Here is an 18,552-nt window from a genome sequence, read left to right as displayed (position 1 = left end):
TGGCAGGGGTGGAAATCCCCACTTCGTTACCTCCACTGATAGCAGGGGGAGTGGTGTGGTAAGGGGTACTGCATTACTGATGGGCAGTGGTGATAGTCCAGGCTCCCTACCCAGTCTCTGCTGATATCACATTGAGGAGGAGGAATGCCTTGTTATTGCTGGGTGGGGGTGGATGTCAAAGCCTCTCAGGTTACAACAGTTGTTCTTTTTTTTTTAACATCTTTATTGGAGTATAATTGCTTTACAATGGTGTGTTAGTTTCTGCTTTATAACAAAGTGAATCAGTTATACATATACATATGTCCCCATATTGCTTGCCTCTTGCATCTCCCTCCCTCCCACCCTCCCTTATCCCACCCCTCTAGGTGGTCACAAACCACCTGCTGATCTCCCTGTGCCATGTGGCTGCTTCCCACTAGCTATCCACCCTACGTTTGGTAGTGTATATATGTCCATGCCACTCTCTCACTTTGTCACAGCTTACCCTTCCCCCTCCCCATATCCTCAAGTCCATTCTCTAGTAGGTCTGTGTCTTTATTCCCGTCTTACCCCTAGGTTCTTCATGACCTTTTTTTCCCCTTAGATTCCATATATATGTGTTAGCATAAGGTATTTGTTTTTCTCTTTCTGACATACTTCACTCTGTATGACAGACTCTAGGTCCATCCACCTCACTACAAATAACTCAATTTCATTTCTTTTTATGGCTGAGTAATATTCCATTGTGTATATGTGCAACATCTTCTTTATCCATTCATCTGTCGATGGATACTTAGGTTGCTAAGAACAATTGTTCTTTTTTAAAAGACATTTTAACATCTTTTTTGAAATATAATTCTTACAGCATACAGTTCATCTACTTGAAGTGAATAATTCAGTGGGTTTTAGTATATTCACAGAGTTGTGTGGGTAACCATTACCACAGTCTAAATTTAGAACATTTTCATCACCCCAGAAAGAAACTCCCTATCCATTAGCAGTTAACTCCCCAGGCCCCTACTCCCAGCCACTGGCAACCACTAATCTAATTTCTGTTTCTACAGTTTTGCCTATTCTGGACATTCCATATAAATGGAATAATACAATATATGGCTATTTGTGTCTGGCTTCTTTCATTTAACATAACATTTTCAAAGTTCATCCATGCTGTAGCATGTATCAGTACTTCATTTCTTTTTTATGACTAAATGATACTCCATTGTATGCATATATCACATTTTAAAAATCCATTCATTAGTTGATAGACATTTGGTTGTCTCCATTTCTGGAGTATTATGAGTAATGATGCTGTGAGCATTCATATACACGTTTTTAGGTGGACATATGTTTTCAAAAACACCTAGGTGTAGAATTGCTGAGTCTCATAGTAACTCTGTTTAACCATTTGAGGGAATGCCAGACTATCTTCCAAAGGGGTTTCATCAATTTACACTCCCACCAGCAGTGTACAAGAGTGTTTGAAATTTGTTATTGCTATGGGTACCAGAGACTTGGAATTCCTCAGGTAACCTTGTTTTTGTCTCATCTCTTGACTTTTCCCCTTGTGCTTGTCCTCAGATTCTGTCTTCTACAGCTCTCCTAGCTGTAATCCACTGTTATCACTGGAGGCTTTAGTGTGGTGGTAGGGTATGAGGGAGCGGTAGTGTTCTCTACTCTTCTGATTATGTCTCAGTCTTTGGAGTGTGTAGTGATCCTGTGTCTGGGGGTGAGGTTGGTGAGGTGGCCTTCAGGAATAGAGCATTTTTGCCCCTGCCCATTATTTTCCTGAATGCCTGCAGCAGGTATCCTCTGGTATTCTCAGCCTATGTCCTTAAGGTTTTCTCTCATGCAGATTAAGCCTTTTTTCTCCGTTGAGTAACACAGGGAAGCTGAGGCTGGGTGCTTTTCCCTTCCCACAGCACTAGTCCAGTGCCCTCACTTGAAATCCTTCCTCTGTAGATGAAGCCTTTTGTTCAATAAGGGAGCCAGGACACTGAGCACCAGTGACCCAGACAGCACCACTGGGGGAGCTTTTTCTCCAGGTTCTCCCCCATCTTCCCTGTGAGTGCCCTCCTGGGTTTCTAGAGAAAAAGCTTACAAGAAGGTGGGAACCCCCTATGACTACAGCCCCCAGAAACTTCATATTCTCATAGTAGTCCCCACTGAGCCCCCAGAGATTCATCAGAATTTCTAGTTTAATGTTCCTGCTGTGGCTTCTGCCCCAAGTAAGGAAATGCTCCTGTGTCTCCCTGCAGGCGTGCTTGTCTCTCTTTGAGTTTGACCATTTGTCCTGTGACTCATTTCTCTAATGGCTTCACAAAAACTTGTTAATTTGCTGCCTCTCCTGCCCTTTTCTTCTATAAATATGAGAATTTCTTTTTTCTGACTCTCTACAGGTCCAAGATGAAACCTTATTTTTTAGTCATTGAAATGCAATATAAATGATCTTTTTCACTGGGGCTTAATTGGCTGCATTGATAGACAAATATCTTCTTTGATATTTAGTGCTTTGGTGAGATTCCTGTGTGTGCCTCCCCGAGTTATCCTCTAGAGAAGTATTTCCTAGGGGTGTGTGAATTCCAGATACAGTTCAGGGGATTTGGTAACTTATGAAAATTGTATACGGACTTTTAAGGGTATGTTTTTATGTGTATTTTTTTTTCTGAGCGAGTAGCCTTCATCTGATTCTCAAAAGGGCTCCTATTCTAAAAGATGTTTTTAAAAAGCTAATTGCCCTAGAAAAAGTTCATAGTACTAGATGACCAATTTGAATATATTAAAAAGTCTTTTATTCTTTCTCAAAAGCCTGCATATTTTCACCTAATATTAGTCTGACTGGTCTATAAAATATATCACCCTATCTTAAAAGATTGACTGCATATCTTCTCTAGGCCCAGAGTCTCATTTATTATATCTAAGGCTTTCATAGCAACAGAGTGAAAGCTAATATATTTTAACTCAGTGGAGAACACTGCATACTCTCAAATAGAGCCTATTTATATCACTTTACCTGTTATTTCTAACAAGCTTGATTATTTGGTTTTCTGACCCACAGCAGATAAAAAAGTACTAAGCTTGCAAATGCACACTTACTGCACAAAAAGGGACATTGAGGAATGGGAGAAAAACTTTCAAAGCAAACCTCAGTTGTCATCTCTTGTATGAAAATTGCTCACATCTCCAAGTCAGACTCAATTGTTCCTCCTCCTTCATTACCAGGATGTATATGCCTCTGTTTGATACAGGGTAAGGAGAATAATCAGACCTACCTAAGCAGCCCAAAAGTACATTGCTTTATGGGAATCGATGTTCCAGTTGATGTCAGCCCATTAGCCATCAGAAATGTCCTATTTATTCTTTATAAGAAACCTAAGAATTATTTTAAACTATCTGAAAAGTATTTCCATGATTTTTAAAGTTTTAAACTTAGAAATTGAATGTTTTGCTTCATTGGAAAAACCAATGTGGGACACAGTATCTTGACAACACTGGCTACTTTTGTTGATATAAGAACAAGCTTGTATTCTTTGCTAGGTTTTCTCTGCTTTAAGTGGTTGATTCTTTTAGATAACCTGAAAAATCTTTTCTTGCCTTAAGATTGTATAATTCTAAGAAAATCACTTACGGTTAATTCCTTGTGATTAAATAGAGTTAACGTGTTTGCAGCTGTTTTTTCATGCTTTGGGGGTGACATCTGTTTGTCATCAGTTATGTATAGTTTCAGATTTAGTGACTATGAATCAAAACTGATCAATCTCTCTGCTTCATTATACACGGACCAGACAGTGTTCCCCTTTGTGTCATACAGGAAGCAAATGTTTTGGCTTTTCCTCTAAAAAATGTCACAGAAATGTTCAGACTAGCTGTGCTTATAAGAAACTGCCCACTGAGAGATGTTAATGAGAACAGTAAAAGCCAGAGCTGTCCATGAAGGGCATTTTCATTTCGTGGCTCTGGCAGGTTAAGCATTGATATTCTAATTGAATTCATAGTGAGGCCTCCTTTGTTTCTGCAAGCATCTGAGAGGCCAAGATGTGCATGCACTGTTGGACTTGGCATAGCTTCTGGGCTGTATGTTAGCCTGTGAATCCCCTCTTTGACCATAAGTGAACAGATATCTGGTAAGTACAAAGCATTTTTGTTTCAGGAACTTTTGGGGAAACTACCAGTGCATATAAAATAGGCACACAGTTAAGAACTTTTAAAACTTCTCAACTTCATTACCTAGGTCAGTGTCAACAACCAGATCCCTCATTCACAATCTTTAATTTAGCAACAAATAGCCATGTTTCATTTTGTGAAGTTTCTGCATTACCTCATGACCTATAGAATGTTGGTTAAAGTTCTCGATGGAGCTCTTGCTTGGGAACACTGTCTTTGGGAGTCAAACCATGCACGTTTTGGTTGAGCCCTGAACTCACATCTCCTTTTACCCATCAACAATTACTTTATGGACTAGAGTGGAGAATTCAGCTATATACTTCTTTCTGCTTTTAGAACGAAAGCTGAGACTATGATGATGATAATAAAATAACTGCAACTAGAGTTTGTTTAGCAGTTACAATGAGCCCAATACCATGCTAAGACCTTTACATAAATTCACCTATTTAATCCCTACAACTACCCCTATGAGGTAAGTGTTCTTATCCTTGTTTTACAAATAAGTAAACAACCATGGAGAATTTAGACAGTTTCCCAAACTAGTAAGTGGTGAAACCAGTAGACCAATCCAGGCAGTCTGTCCCTGGACCCATATTCCTCTCTTTAAAGACTTTTTTTTTTTTTTTTTTTGTAACGCTTTTCCTTTCTCTTTTCTTTTCTTTTTAAAATTTATTTAGTTTTGGCTGTATTGGGTCTCCATTGCTTCATGGGCTTTCTCTAGTTGCTGAGAGCGGGGGCTACTCTTCATTGCGGTGCATGGACTTCTCATTGTAGTGGCTTCTCTTGTTGCAGAGCATGGGCTCTAGGCATGTGGGCTTCAGTAGTTGTGGCTCGCGGGCTCTAGAGCACAGGCTCAGTAGTTGTGGCGCACGGGCTTAATTGCTCCTCGGCATGTGGGAACTTCCTGGACCAGGGCTTGAATCCGTGTCCCCTGCATTGGCACGTGAATTCTTAACTACTGCACCACCATGGAAGTCCTAAAGAATTTTTTAAAATAAATTTATTTATTTATTATTTTTGGCTGAGTTGGGTCGTTGTTGCTGTGCACAGGCTTTCTCTAGTTGTGGCGAGCGGGGTAGTTGTGGTGAGCGGGGGCTACTCTTCGTTGTGGTATGGAGGCTTCTCACTGCAGTGGCTTCTCTTGTTGTGGAGCACGGGCTCTAGGTGTGTGGGCTCAGTAGTTGTGGCTTGCAGGCTCTAGAGCGCAGGCTCAGTAGTTGTGGCGCATGGGCTTAGTTGCTCTGCGGCATGTGGGATCTTCCCGGACCAGGGCTTGAACCTATGTCCCCTGCATTGGCAGGTGGATTCTTAACCACTGCACCACCAGGGAAGTCCCCTAAAGATTTTTAATTTCATTTTTTACCATATAAAACATTTGCCTGGTTCAAATATCAAACTATGAAACAAAATACATTCAGAAAGGTTCAGCTTTTGTCTCTCTTCTCCCTATTTTCCCCCCTTTCCTCCGTGCTGTTTTTTTTTTTAGTTGTTGGTTTATCCTTTTATTGTTTATGAAAATATATACAAATATGCATGTATGTGTGTGCCACTATATGTATGTAAAACTCATACCTCTACCCAGGATACACTGTAACTATTTTATTTGCCTGTGTTTATTTTAAAAACCTTTAAAAATTACTTTTCTTACCAGAAGCAGATTCATGAGACCAGTCTGGTAAATATATTTCATACCACTTTTCAGATATCTTGCTGAGTACTGAACTTAAATTCCTATCCCCTCTTCAGCATTTTATGTTCTGCCTCATACTTGAAATGTTTGACTTCTACAGCAAGATAAGGCAGACTCTTGCACTCTGCCTTGAGTAAAAATGCTTCTCTAGAAACCTTGGATCTGATGCTGTTTAATCTGGCTAGCTTGTAAAATTGAAATCAGGCTTACCATGTAAGTCTATTTTTTTCTAAAGGTGGAAGGGAAGATTATAATAGTCATTGGATTTAGCCTTTATTTGCTTAAGAAAAATAGGTATGAGTTGATTGGTATTTCTGCAGTCCGAGGTTCCCCAGACTTCACAGAGTGCCTGTTCCCTGGAAGTTTGCTATTTCTGAAGCAATGGACAAGGGCCAGATTTCATTGGCCTCTTTGTCTAGAGTCTTCAAGTTACTCTTCTATTTGGTAAATTTGTGTATTAGTTTCCTAGGGCTGCTATAACAAATTACCACAAACTGGGTGGCTTAAAACAACAGGAATTTATTTTCTCACAGTTCTAGAGGCCGGAAGTCCAAAATCAGCCAGACTGCATTCCCTCCAAAGACTTTAGGGGAGATTCCATTCCTTGCCTCTTCCAGGTTCTGATAGCTATCTGCATTTATTGACTTGTGGACTAATGAATCACTCCAGTCTCTGCCTCCATGGTCATAATCCCTTCTCCTCTTCTGTCTCAAATCTCCCTCTGCCTTTCTCTTATAAAGACACTTGTTATTGGATTTAAGCCCCACCTGGATATTCCACAATGATCCCTTCATCTTAGAATCCTTAAATTATTTATATCTGCAAAGATCCCATTTCATATAAGGTAACATTCACAGGTTCCAGAAATTTGGATGTGGACATATGTTCTGGGGGGCCACCATTCAGCCCACTGCAATATGTTTCCAGGCTACTTAGGAAACTCTACAAAACAGACTTTCATAAACAGTTATATCAAGCATGAAGACATGGCTTATGCTGTGTGATTATTGTTAATCCCAGAGCATGATTTTGCAATCAGTTGATTTATTTTGAGAAGTGTATTGTATGGAAAATAATGAAATATTTTAGGAGGTTGAAAAATACTTGGCTCTAGTATTCTTTGCAGAGCTAAGGTAGGATTTCCCACAGGCAATAGTTGAGCACAATTGTAAATTGCCACCACGTCTTAACCACTGTCTCATTAAAGGCACTCTGGTAATTTATAGAAATGGATCAGAATGTTCAGCAAAATGGTGATTCAGTTTCTCCAACTAGCCACCCAGAACACTGAGCTCTGTGCAAAACATGTTAATGGATATGTCTGTGATCCTCTCTTACCTCCTTATACAAAGCATTATGTAGTAAACCACCAGTTTTTTGTTTCCTTTAGACTTAGCCTTCTCCCTGCACAGTACCCAATTAACTTTAATTGGCTAGGATTCTTGGTAGGAAGGTCATTTTGTTGCCACCTCGACACTAGCATGTTTAACGTTGGTTTCCTGCTCAGGTCATATTATTAATTCTAAATCTTCCCTAAATGAAACCAACAGGCATTTGCAGAGTTGTCCCTGCAAAATAGCAAATGGAATGAATCCTTACGCATTTAAATGACATCATTCGATTATGTGATAGTTGAGTCCTGTACTCTGTGAAATGTCAGTTTAAACAGAACTACACCAACTGAGAATTAATTGCTTTCTTGTACCATGCACTGTGCTTCAACTTTCATGTTACATGTAACTTGGACAGTGTTTCTCTTCAGAGAACATTGATTAGCATTAAAGGCTAAAATGTTTGCTTGATGGCATCTCTTCCTTTGATAATCCAGAGATGTAGACACATTTACCTTAAACCTGCAAGTGGTTGTTTGATTTTTTTTTTCAGAATTAGCAATTAGTAGGTGAGGTATATATCAGTGGATGTATGCTTTTATATGAAAGTTTATTCCCTCATTGTTTAGACATTAACTGGGCCTTCATCAGTGAAATCAGTGCCAGGTTAGCTGAAGAACTCATGGCATTCTTCTTTCCTGTTCTTGAAAAGGCAGAATCACAAAGCCTAAGTTGCCACAGCAATTTAAGTCATGTTCCCAGGCTTGTGCGTACATTTCTGTGCCTCTCAATCACGCAGGAGCCCGTTCAGTCAGAGGATAACAGTACATCAAACTTTAGATGGGTATTCATTCCATATTGTCAATACCTAACTGTGCTTAACGTGCAGAAAATGGACTATAGGGAATCTCTTTGTCTCTGTAAGTCCAAGTTTTAGCTGTACCCATATCATCGTCCCCTACCTCTGGCCTTTGACTTTCCACACAGCTAGGGATCCTTTGCCAGGGGTAAGGTTAAGGCTCGCACTGGGAGCCTCTTGGCTGCCACAGTAAACATATCATTCGTGTCCTCTTCACCCCTGTGCACACTGCTGTGCAAAGTGGAACCATCTATACTTTGTTTCTGTTTTTGTTTTTCTTCCTGGAAAAGCATTTTTTTAAATTTTATTGAGGTATAGTTGATTTACAGTGTTAATTTCCGCTGTACAGCAAAGTGACTTTAGTTATGCATATATTCTTTTCCATTATGCTTTTTTTAACATCTTTATTGGAGTATACTTGCTTTACAGTGATGTGTTAGTTTCTGTTTTATAACAAAGTAAATCAGCTATACATATACATATATCCCCATATCTCCTCCCTCTTGCATCTCCCTCCCACCCTCCCTGTCCCACCCCTCTAGGTGGTCACAAAACATGAGCTGATTTCCCTGTGCTATGTGGCTGCTTCCCACTAGCTATCTCTTTTACGTTTGGTAGTGTATATATGTCCATGCCACTCTCTCACTTCGTCCCAGCTTACCCTTCCCCCTTCCCAAGTCCTCAAGCCCATTCTCTACATCTACGTCTTTATTTCTGTATTCCCGTCCTGCCCCTAAGTTCTTCAGAACCATTTTTTTTTAGAGGCCATATATATGTGTCAGCATACAGTATTTGTTTTTCTCTTTCTGACTTACTTCACTCTGTATGACAGACTCTAGGTCCATCCACCTCACTAGAAATAACTCAATTTCGTTTCTTTTTATGGCTGAGTAATATTCCATTGTATATATGTGCCACATCTTTATCCATTCATCTGTCAATGGACACTTAGGTTGCTGTAACTGTGTATACTTTGCAAGCCTCTGTACAAATAAGTTTGAAAACCTGGATAAGATAGATATCTTACGATGGAAATACAGATTACCAAAATTGACCCCATTGGAGGTAGAAAGCTTAAAGAGATCAATTTCCAAAAAGGTAGAGAAAATTAATAAGGAACTACCCCACAAAAAAGCACCAAGTCCAGATGGTTTCATAAGGACCAGATAGTCCCAGTAATTCTCAGATTATTCTAGAGCATTGTAATGCAAGGAAAATGTCCTAATTCCCTTTATGAAGCATGCATAACACTGATACCTAAATCTAAAAGACAAAGACAATACCAAAAAAAAGGAAAGAAAGAAAACTGCAGATAAATATCACTCATGAGAATGATACAAAAATATTAAATAAAATATTAGAAAATGAATATAATACCATATTAAGAAAATAATATATCATGACCAAATAGATATTCACTCCAGAAATGCAAGTTTCAGTATTAAGAAATCTAATATTATCATATAGCATATTAATATATCTAAGGAGAGAACTATATAATTATTTCCATATATGCTAAAGAAGTCTTTAATAAAATTCAGTACTTAGGCATTATAAAACATTCAAGAAAATAGGAACTGTAAGGTACTTTCTTAACATTATAACATAAATACGGCATAGTCTTCAACCTAGTATCTTATTTCATGGGGAAACACTAGAGGCATTTCCACTAATTTCAGTAAGAAGACAGATATGCCCACTATCCCCATTACTATTCCAAATATCCGTAGAGGTATTAGTCAATGCAATTAAACAAGAGAAAACAATTAGAGACATAAGACCAAGTAAAGATGATGCAAAATTCTGTTTGCAGATGATGCGATAGTATATTTAGAAAACCTTAGGAAAGTCAATGATAAAACTAACTCAAGCCATAAAAGAATTCAGTAAGGTGCCAGGAGATGAAGTTAGCATATAAAATCAATAGCTTTTATAATCAGGTGGAGGATATTAACACACCTGGGGCATGTTGTAATGCAGGAAGTTAAGGAAATACTCAAAAAAGGGTGGGATGTGTCAAAAGAGCACAGGTGCAAGCCAACCTGAAAGAGCTCCCAGTGACCAAAGGTGGAACAATTTGAGCATCAAAATAAATAACAATAATACTGAATTATAACCCAAAGAATAAAATAGATCCATGAGTCTATAATGATATAAATAAATAATTGAATGAATGAACAAATAATAAATAAATAAGGGAGTAGGGGCAGGTCTTTTTTACAGAGGAATTCCAATTAATAAATGTAGAACTGAGGGAAACACAAAATCGCCATTAGAATACCACAGTAATAACTGTTACAGGCAAGGTATCTATTCATGGATGCTAACATTAGTCCATGACAGTTTGAGGAGAAACAGGATGTTTTTATGAACTCAGAGCATCTCCTCTAAGATATTTATTAATTACAAAGGAAAATATAGTAACATAACAGCTGAGAAAACCAGAGACACACTACCTTAACCAACTGATAAAGTTTAACATCACTACTAATAAGACATTGACATCATACGTCCCTGATATAATGGGATAAGAGGGTCACAGCAACCTTTCTATGGCATTTTTGCTCAAAAATGAATAACCTCAGTGAGAAAACATCAGACAAACCCAGACTGTAGTGACATTCTATAAAATATATGACCAGTACTTTTCAGAAGTGTCGAGGTCTGGAAAGACTGAGAAACTATCACAAATTGGAGGATACTAAGGAGACATGACAGCTGCTGCAGTGTGGGATCCTGGATTGAGTTCTGGAACAGAAGGACATTAGGAGAAAAATTAGTAAAATTTGAATACGTTTTATAGATTAATTATAGTATTATAGTAATGTTAATTTCCTAGTTTAGGTAATTGTACTCTGGTTATGTGAGATGTTAACATTAGAGGGAACTATGTGAAGGGTATATGAGAGCTCTCTACTATTTTTGTAACTTCTATGTAAGACTAAAATTATGTCTAAGTAAATAATTTTAAAATAAGGTGATAGCTAAATAAATGATTATAAGTTATTTATTTATTTTAAAATTAATTTTTATTGGAGTATGGTTGCTTTACAATGTTGTATTAGCCTCCACTGCACAACAAAATGAATCAGCCATACACATACAGTTATCCCTTCCCTCTTGGACTTACCTCCCATTTAGGTTACCACAGGGCACTAGGTGAGTGTCCGGTGTTATACAGCATTTTCCCATCAGTTGTCCATTTTATGCATAGTATCAATAATGTATATGTGTCAATCCCAGTCTCCCAATAAGATCATCTGTACCATTTTTCTAGATTCCACATATATACGTTATTATACAATATTTGCTTTTCTCTTTCTGATTTACTTCACTCTGTATGACACTCTCTAGGTCCATCCACATCTCTACAAATGACCCACTTTCGTTCTTTGTTATGACTGAGTAGTATTGCATTGTATATACGTACCACATCTTCTTTATCCATTCCTCTGGATTATAAGTTATCATAGGATACTTGTTGCTTAATTTGAGAGAGTTAAGGATTGTTTGTTTTACGCAGACTCTTTAAGAGTAACCTGTATTGTTGATTTAAATACAAGGAGCCCAGGAAAATAATTTAGGAAGTACCCCTTTACTCTGTATTAAATCCAGAACAAGCTGGCTTCCCTGTCAATACTTCAGACTCTTTACAAATAGAAGTTGATCTGGCCATTTACAAAGTTAAGAGACGTCTCTCTTGTTGAAGTACAGAGTGGGTGGGGATGGTCTTTTTAAAAGAACATTAAATGGTGTTAGTTCCATAGTGATGATCTTCTCAAGGTGTATGCAATGTCTTCCCAGGTATTCCGGAAGGACCTTATCAGTGCAATGAAACTTCCAGACTCTCACCATATTAATCCTGACAGCTATTACCTCTTTGCGGATACATGGAAGGAAGAATGGGAAAAGGGAGTCCAGGTACCAGCCAGTCCAGACAGTGTTCCACAGCCTTCCCTCAGGTATTTTCATGCTTGTATCTTTGATTTAGGGGATGAATGCTCTTATGGTTATCTGTGTGCTGCTTGAGGAGAGACTTTGAGTGGCTGATTAAACATTTATAATGCAAAGTCACATACCATGTTCAGCGATTCACTCAGACCAATGGCAGATTATACCAGGCTAGGATAGGTCAGTAGTTGAAGTCAAGGTCATTTATTTAGGGATAATATATGTACCTATTCACAGGATAAAACTGTTTGAGGTCCAGTCTGAAATTATGATAAGGTTTTGGAGACCAAGGTTTCCCAGTCTGACACAGTAATCAGTAGCATTTATTAATTAGCCTTTGAAGATAAGCAGAGCATTAATTACATAACCCCATAATAACCCTATTAATATATAACGCCATGACAAATTGCTTCATTTTAATAGGGGCTTCATAGTGATAGCATGTGTAAACAGAGCGCCAAAACATACAGAGTTTGTAAAATGCATAAACCCAAATGAAAGGGGATAACCGGAATAATTGGGTTGACCATAAGCACACAGCCTTCATTTGCAAAGACTTGAGAAGAAAGTTTAAGTAGGAGAGGACTTTTCTGACAGAGGAAGTAGTAAGTTTAGCTCCTCAAGAGTAATGACTGGTTTTGGAAGCCATTTTTTCTTACTGATCTTTGTGTTCCCAGTGATTTGCACAAAGGCCAGCATGAAATAAAATGCTTGGTATAAGTTTGAGTGAGTGAGGGAAGGAAGGAAAGGGAAGGAATAAAATCAGATAAAGGGGCTGGTGGGACCTGCTGGTTACCATGAGAAATGGTACATCTCATTGTATAGCTATCTATTTCTAGTACATATTAGGTTCTTAAAGGTCAGAGACCACATTCTTGAATTCTCAGCCCCTAGCATCAGGTTCTTAGGTCTTAGTCATATTCCAGAAATGCTTGTCAAATCACTTCTAAAATCCCAAGCACAGGCGCTCCCACCCACAGAGAGACTGTCTATGTTCTGTTAAGGAAAACTTCACAGTCTTGCCCAATACACTTACTGATCCTCACTAGTTCATCATCATTGCCACCATCCTCCTAGAAATCACAACAGCATCATGAATGAGCATAGGAGTCAGGCATTTTCATGTCCTTACTGTCAGCATTTTTATATACTGTTGCAGTAACTGGGGAGCCTAGACTTCCACCTTAAACCAGCAGTAATGATGCATCCCTCTCCCTCCCATCTATCATACTATCAGAGGAGACTTTCACCACTCCTTAGAGGTAATGAGGACACCTGCTCCCCCCACCCCATGGTATCAGTGGAGGCCACATAGGGAGCAGTAGTAAGGTGCTCTTATCAATCCCAGCAAAGGAGGTATCAGTGGAGGCCTAATGGGAAGGCAGAACTCTCAGCCTCACCCAGTAGTAACAAAGAGTCCCTGCCCCGGATGTCAACACAGGCCAAATAGTGAACCAGGACATATACAATCACCTGGCAGTGATGAGGTGATATCCCCCCCAAACTGATCTCCATCCAGAGCAGTGTCAGAGGAAGCCAGTCAAAACAAAAGTTTTAAAGAAGATCCAGAGTCTTATAGCATAATCCCCAAAATGTCCAGTCTCCAGTGAAAAAAATCACTCATATCAAAAACTAGGAAGATCTCAACTTGAACAAGGATAATCAGTAGATGCCAGTACCAAGGTGACAGAAATATTAGAATTGTCTAACAAACACTTAAAAGCAGCCATCATAAAAATGCTTCAGTGAGCAATTATGAGTACACTTAAAGCAAATGAAACAATAGTATCCCCTCTTTCATACCTGATACTGGCAATTATCTCCTTTTTTACTTGCTATAGGTTGGTCATTTTTACTGACCATTTCACAAAACCATCTTTTTGTTTCATTATCTTTTCTGTTTTTAATTTATTTCTTCTCTTATCTCTATTACTTCAATTATTTTAGTTGCTTTGGATTTATTTTGCTCTTCTTCTAGTTTCTTGAATTGAGAACTTAGCTTACTGATTTGAGACATTTCTTCTTTCCAATATGAGCATTTAGTGTTAAAATTTTCCCTCTCATCACTGCTTTAGCTATGTCCCACAAATTTTGGTGTGTTGTATTTTCATTTCATTCACTTTAGTGTATTTTTTCCTTTGAGACTTCTTTCACCTTCTTCTTTTTTTCCCTTGGGACTTATTTTATTTAAAAGTGTGGCTTTTACTTTATTTGGATATTTTCTTATCTCTCTATTACTGATTTCTAGTTTTGATTCCATTGTATTAGAGAATACTTTGTATAATTCCAATGTGTTTCAATTTGATGAGGTTTATTTTATGACCCAGGATACAGTCTATCATGGTACATATTCTGTGGGTGCTTGAAAACAATGCCTGTGCTGCTGCTGCTTAGTGGAATACTCTATAAATGTCAGTTCAATCCTGTTAGTTGATGGTGTTGAGTTCTTCTATATACTGGGTGATTTTCTGTCTGTTCTATCACTTACTGACAGAGGTTGAAATCTCCAGCTATAATCGGGGAATTGTGTTTTTCTCCTTTCAGTTCAATCAGTTTTTGTTTCAAATATTTTGCAGCCCTGTTGTTTGGTGCACATACATTTACTATTGCTATGTTTTATTGGTGGATTGATCCTTTCTTCATTATATAATATTCCTCCCCATCTCTGGTAATTTTCTTTGCTATGAAGGCTACTTAATCTGATATTAATGTCACTCTTGCTTTCTTTTGAGTAATGTTTGCATTGTATATCTTTCTCCATTATTTTACTTTTGACCTACTTATATGTTTATATTTTAAGTGTGTTTTTGGTAAACAGCATATATTTGGATCATGTTTTTTAATCTATTCTGCCAACCTCTGACTTTTAATGGGTTTAGACCATTTACACTTAATGTAATTATTGATATGTTAGGGCTTAAGTCTGCCATTTTATTTTATTATGTTTGTGTTCTCTGTTTTTTTATTTCTCTCGTTTCTTTTTCCTGCCTTCCTGAGGGTTACCTGAACAAATTATCACAACTTACCCAGTGTGAAATAATCATTTGAAGAACCCCATAACTATTAATGAAATTGAATTTGTAATTAAAAACTCTCCCTAAAAATACCTCCAGGCCCAGATGCTTTCACTGGAAAATTCTTCCAAACATTTAAAGAAATAAAAAGTGATGATACTGGAAGAGAAATTTGAATCAAACTAAATGTAGTTATAGAATAAATAGTTGACCATGGGAATGTGGATACACTGTTGCAGTTTGAGAGGAACTAGATATGCAGCTAGAGGAACTTAATGAAGGCAAACTTATGGACATAAAGAAAGTGATTGTGATGAAAAGAATGAAGATGCCCCAGAGAAAATGATGCTGGAAAAAAACTGCACATTAATGGAACTCTCAGAAAATTTTTCAGCAGTCACAGCACAAAGGACAAATGTTGGAAACTGATCCAAGTTCATAAAGGAGTATGACAACTTGCCAAGACATAGAAAAGGTGCTTGCTCTGTGTCGTAAATTTTGTAATTAAAAGAAGGAGTCAAGCACTGTACTCTTGATAAGTTTTTACAAAGAGATAAAAGAGTTTAAATTCTCAGTGTTTCAAATTATAGTGTATTAAATACATATTGGTTTTACTATTTTCTATTTCCCTATATAGTTATAGCCAGCAGTAAGAGAGTAAAATGCTTTGACAAAAATTTTAAAGGTCACTGAACAGTCACAGTTTTCCCCATTGATTATTAAGATTCCTTTTCACAGTTTCAGTTTGCACAGTCATTTTTACAGTACAATACCACTGTGCAAAGCAAGGACTACCTCCGTTAGTGACAGCAGAACAGTGGGTTTTTTGGAAGTGGCCAGTGGAGCAGGAGGGTACAAGGAAACTTTTAGAGGTGATGGATATATTTATTATCTTGGTTGTAGTTCTGGTTACACAAATTTATATGTGTGTCGGAACTTGTTAATTTGTACATTTTAAATATATGCAGCTTAATTTGTCATTTATACCTCAATAATGTTAATAAAAGTATCATCCATATATGTAATTATAAATATATATTTAAATATATAAACAATCATCACAAATAAAGGAGTATATAGATGGTAATAAAATGTGGTAGTGGGCACATGAAGGCACAACAGTATGTGATTAGAAGAGAAAAGGAATAAAGACAACAAATGTGACTATAAGCTACCCAAGAGCAGAACCCTTACTGTCAAATAGTAGGTTTTCAATATACATTTACTATTGTAAGGAGAATAGGACAAAGGAAGGAAAGAGAAAAGTGGGTGGGTGTTAGGAAAGAAAATTAGCAAACAACAAAAAGATACTATAGTTGACCCTTGAACCACATGAGTTTGAACTGTGCGCATCCACTTATATGTGGATTTTTTTCAATAGTAAATACTACAGTACTACACAGTCTGTGGGTGGTTGAATCCACAGATCCAGAACCATGGATATGGAGGGCCAACTGTAAATTATATGTGAATTTTTGACTGCATAAAGTGTCAGTGCCCATTACCCGTGTCTTGTTCAAAGATCAACTGTACATTCCTACCAGCATTGTATGAGGATTCCATTTTCCCCACATCCTAACCAACACTTGTTATTGTCTGTATTTTTTATTGTAGCCATCCTAGTAGGTATGAAGTATATCTCATTGTGGTTTTGATTTGCATTTGCTTGATGGCTAATGATGTTGAGCATCTTTTCTTGATGTGCTTATTAGCCAGTTGTATATTCTTTTTGGAAGAGAGCTTTTCTACTTTATTACAAAGAGAAGAAGACTTTATGTGGCCAGAAAAATACAAGGTTGATCTTATTTCCCTTCCTGTGAAACACTACTGTTCAGACTGCAAAGTGAATCATCTCAGTTCACCTCTTTATGTTCTATTACATTCACTTTGGAATGGCTGCCTTTGGCTGCTGAAAATCTAACCCTTTAGTTGAAAAGGGTGACAAAGTCCCCTGACCAGCAGTCCTAGAATATCCCATTTTTACTTGGTGCTTCAATGCATACCTCCTATATATATCTCTTCTTTGGAGAAATCATTCACATCTTTTGCCCATTAGAAAAATTGGGCTATTTGTCTTTTTATTGTTGAATTGTAAAAGTTCTTTATATAGTCTAGATACAGGGTTTTTAAAAATATATTTATCTATTTATTTATTTATTTGGCTGCACCAGATCTTAGTTGCAGCACGTGGGATTTTCGTTGCCCCATTCAGGATCTTTAGTTGCAGCATGTGGGATCTTTTAGTTGTGGTGTGCAGGATCTTAGTGGCAGCATGCAGGATCTAGTTCCCTGATCAGGGATCAAACCCAAGCCCCCTGCATTGGGAGTGCAGAGTTTTAACCACTGGACCACCAGGGAGGTCCCTAGATACAGGTTTTTTTTAAATCAGATATATGACTTGCAAATCATTTCTCCCTTTCTGTGGGCTGTCTTTTCACTTCATTGATGGTGTCCTTTGAGGCACAGAAGTTTTTAATTTTGATGAAGTTCAGTTTATCTATTTTTTTTCTTTTGGTTGCTTGTCCTTGTGATGTCATATCTAAGAAATCATTGCCTAAACCAAGATCATGAAGTTTTTTACCTATGTTTTCTCCTAAGAATTCCGTAGTTTTATAAAACTCTTACATTTGGGTCTTTGATCCATTTAAGTTAATTTTTGTGTATGGCATGAGGTGTTAGGGGTCTAACTTCATTCTTTTGCTTGTGGATATCCATGTGTCCCAGCTGCATCTGTTGAGCAGCTTCCGTTTTGAAAGCAATGGACACTATATCCCAACCTTACCCACCTTGGTTCCACCAAGCTGCTATGAAAGAAAACACAGTTCTTGAATCACCAAGAAATCCCAGTTCCATCTTTTTAAATCCCCTTTCACAAATCTACCAAGGTGACTTTTCAAAAGTTTTTACTACTTTGAACTGAGATGCTAATTTCTCTACTTTATGCTTCACTCTGTCCAAATATGTTACTTACAACTTTTTATATTAGTGTTTCTTTTTTATGTCTTTGTTGGTTTTTTTCATAGATTACAAATTTTGTAGAAGTTGTGGAGGTGCCTGGTAAAAGTTTGGTTGTTTACACTATTGAGAGAATACTTAGATAGTTTTTGAAATTAAAAGATGTAGCTTTATTCTCAAAAGCCACAAATAAAAGTATTTTCTTCTGACATAACTGCCAAATCTAAACAAATGTAAATGTTTCATAGCAAACCCTTGCAAGGATTGCTTTTAGATTTAAAATAACGATAGTGTATTACCTTCATATAAAAATAAATGTTCACTAATAATTATTCAATTGTAAAAATTCTTCCTGCCTTCCAAATTTAAAAAATTGTCAGTGTGCATTAAAAGCATGATGACATTCCTTGATTTTGTGATAAATTTTTTTAAAATTTATTTTATTTTTAGCTGCATTGGGTCTTTGTTGCTGCACATGGGTTTTCTCTAGTTGAGGCAATCAGGGGCTACTCTTCGTTGCGGTGCGCAGGCTTCTCATTGTGGTGGGTTCTCTTCTTGCGGAGCATAGGCTCTAGGCACATGTGCTTCAGTAGTTGTGGCACATGAGCGTAG

General features: G+C 37.5%; 1 protein-coding gene across 4 annotated transcripts in view; it reads left to right on the top strand.

Annotated features, from left to right (window-relative positions):
• Positions 1-18,552, top strand: part of JADE3 (jade family PHD finger 3) — a 176,483-nt gene that overhangs the window by 108,164 nt on the left and 49,767 nt on the right. For all 4 annotated transcript variants that reach the window (XM_067024130.1, XM_059050578.2, XM_067024131.1 and 1 more), the window contains one exon: positions 11,825-11,982. In XM_067024130.1, coding sequence (XP_066880231.1) covers positions 11,825-11,982 — 158 coding nt within the window. The remainder of the gene's footprint in view (positions 1-11,824; positions 11,983-18,552) is intronic.

Source organism: Kogia breviceps, chromosome X (genome assembly GCF_026419965.1).
Source record: "Kogia breviceps isolate mKogBre1 chromosome X, mKogBre1 haplotype 1, whole genome shotgun sequence".
NCBI classification, from domain to species: domain Eukaryota; kingdom Metazoa; phylum Chordata; class Mammalia; order Artiodactyla; family Physeteridae; genus Kogia; species Kogia breviceps.
This window is presented reverse-complemented; position numbering and strand designations above follow the sequence as displayed.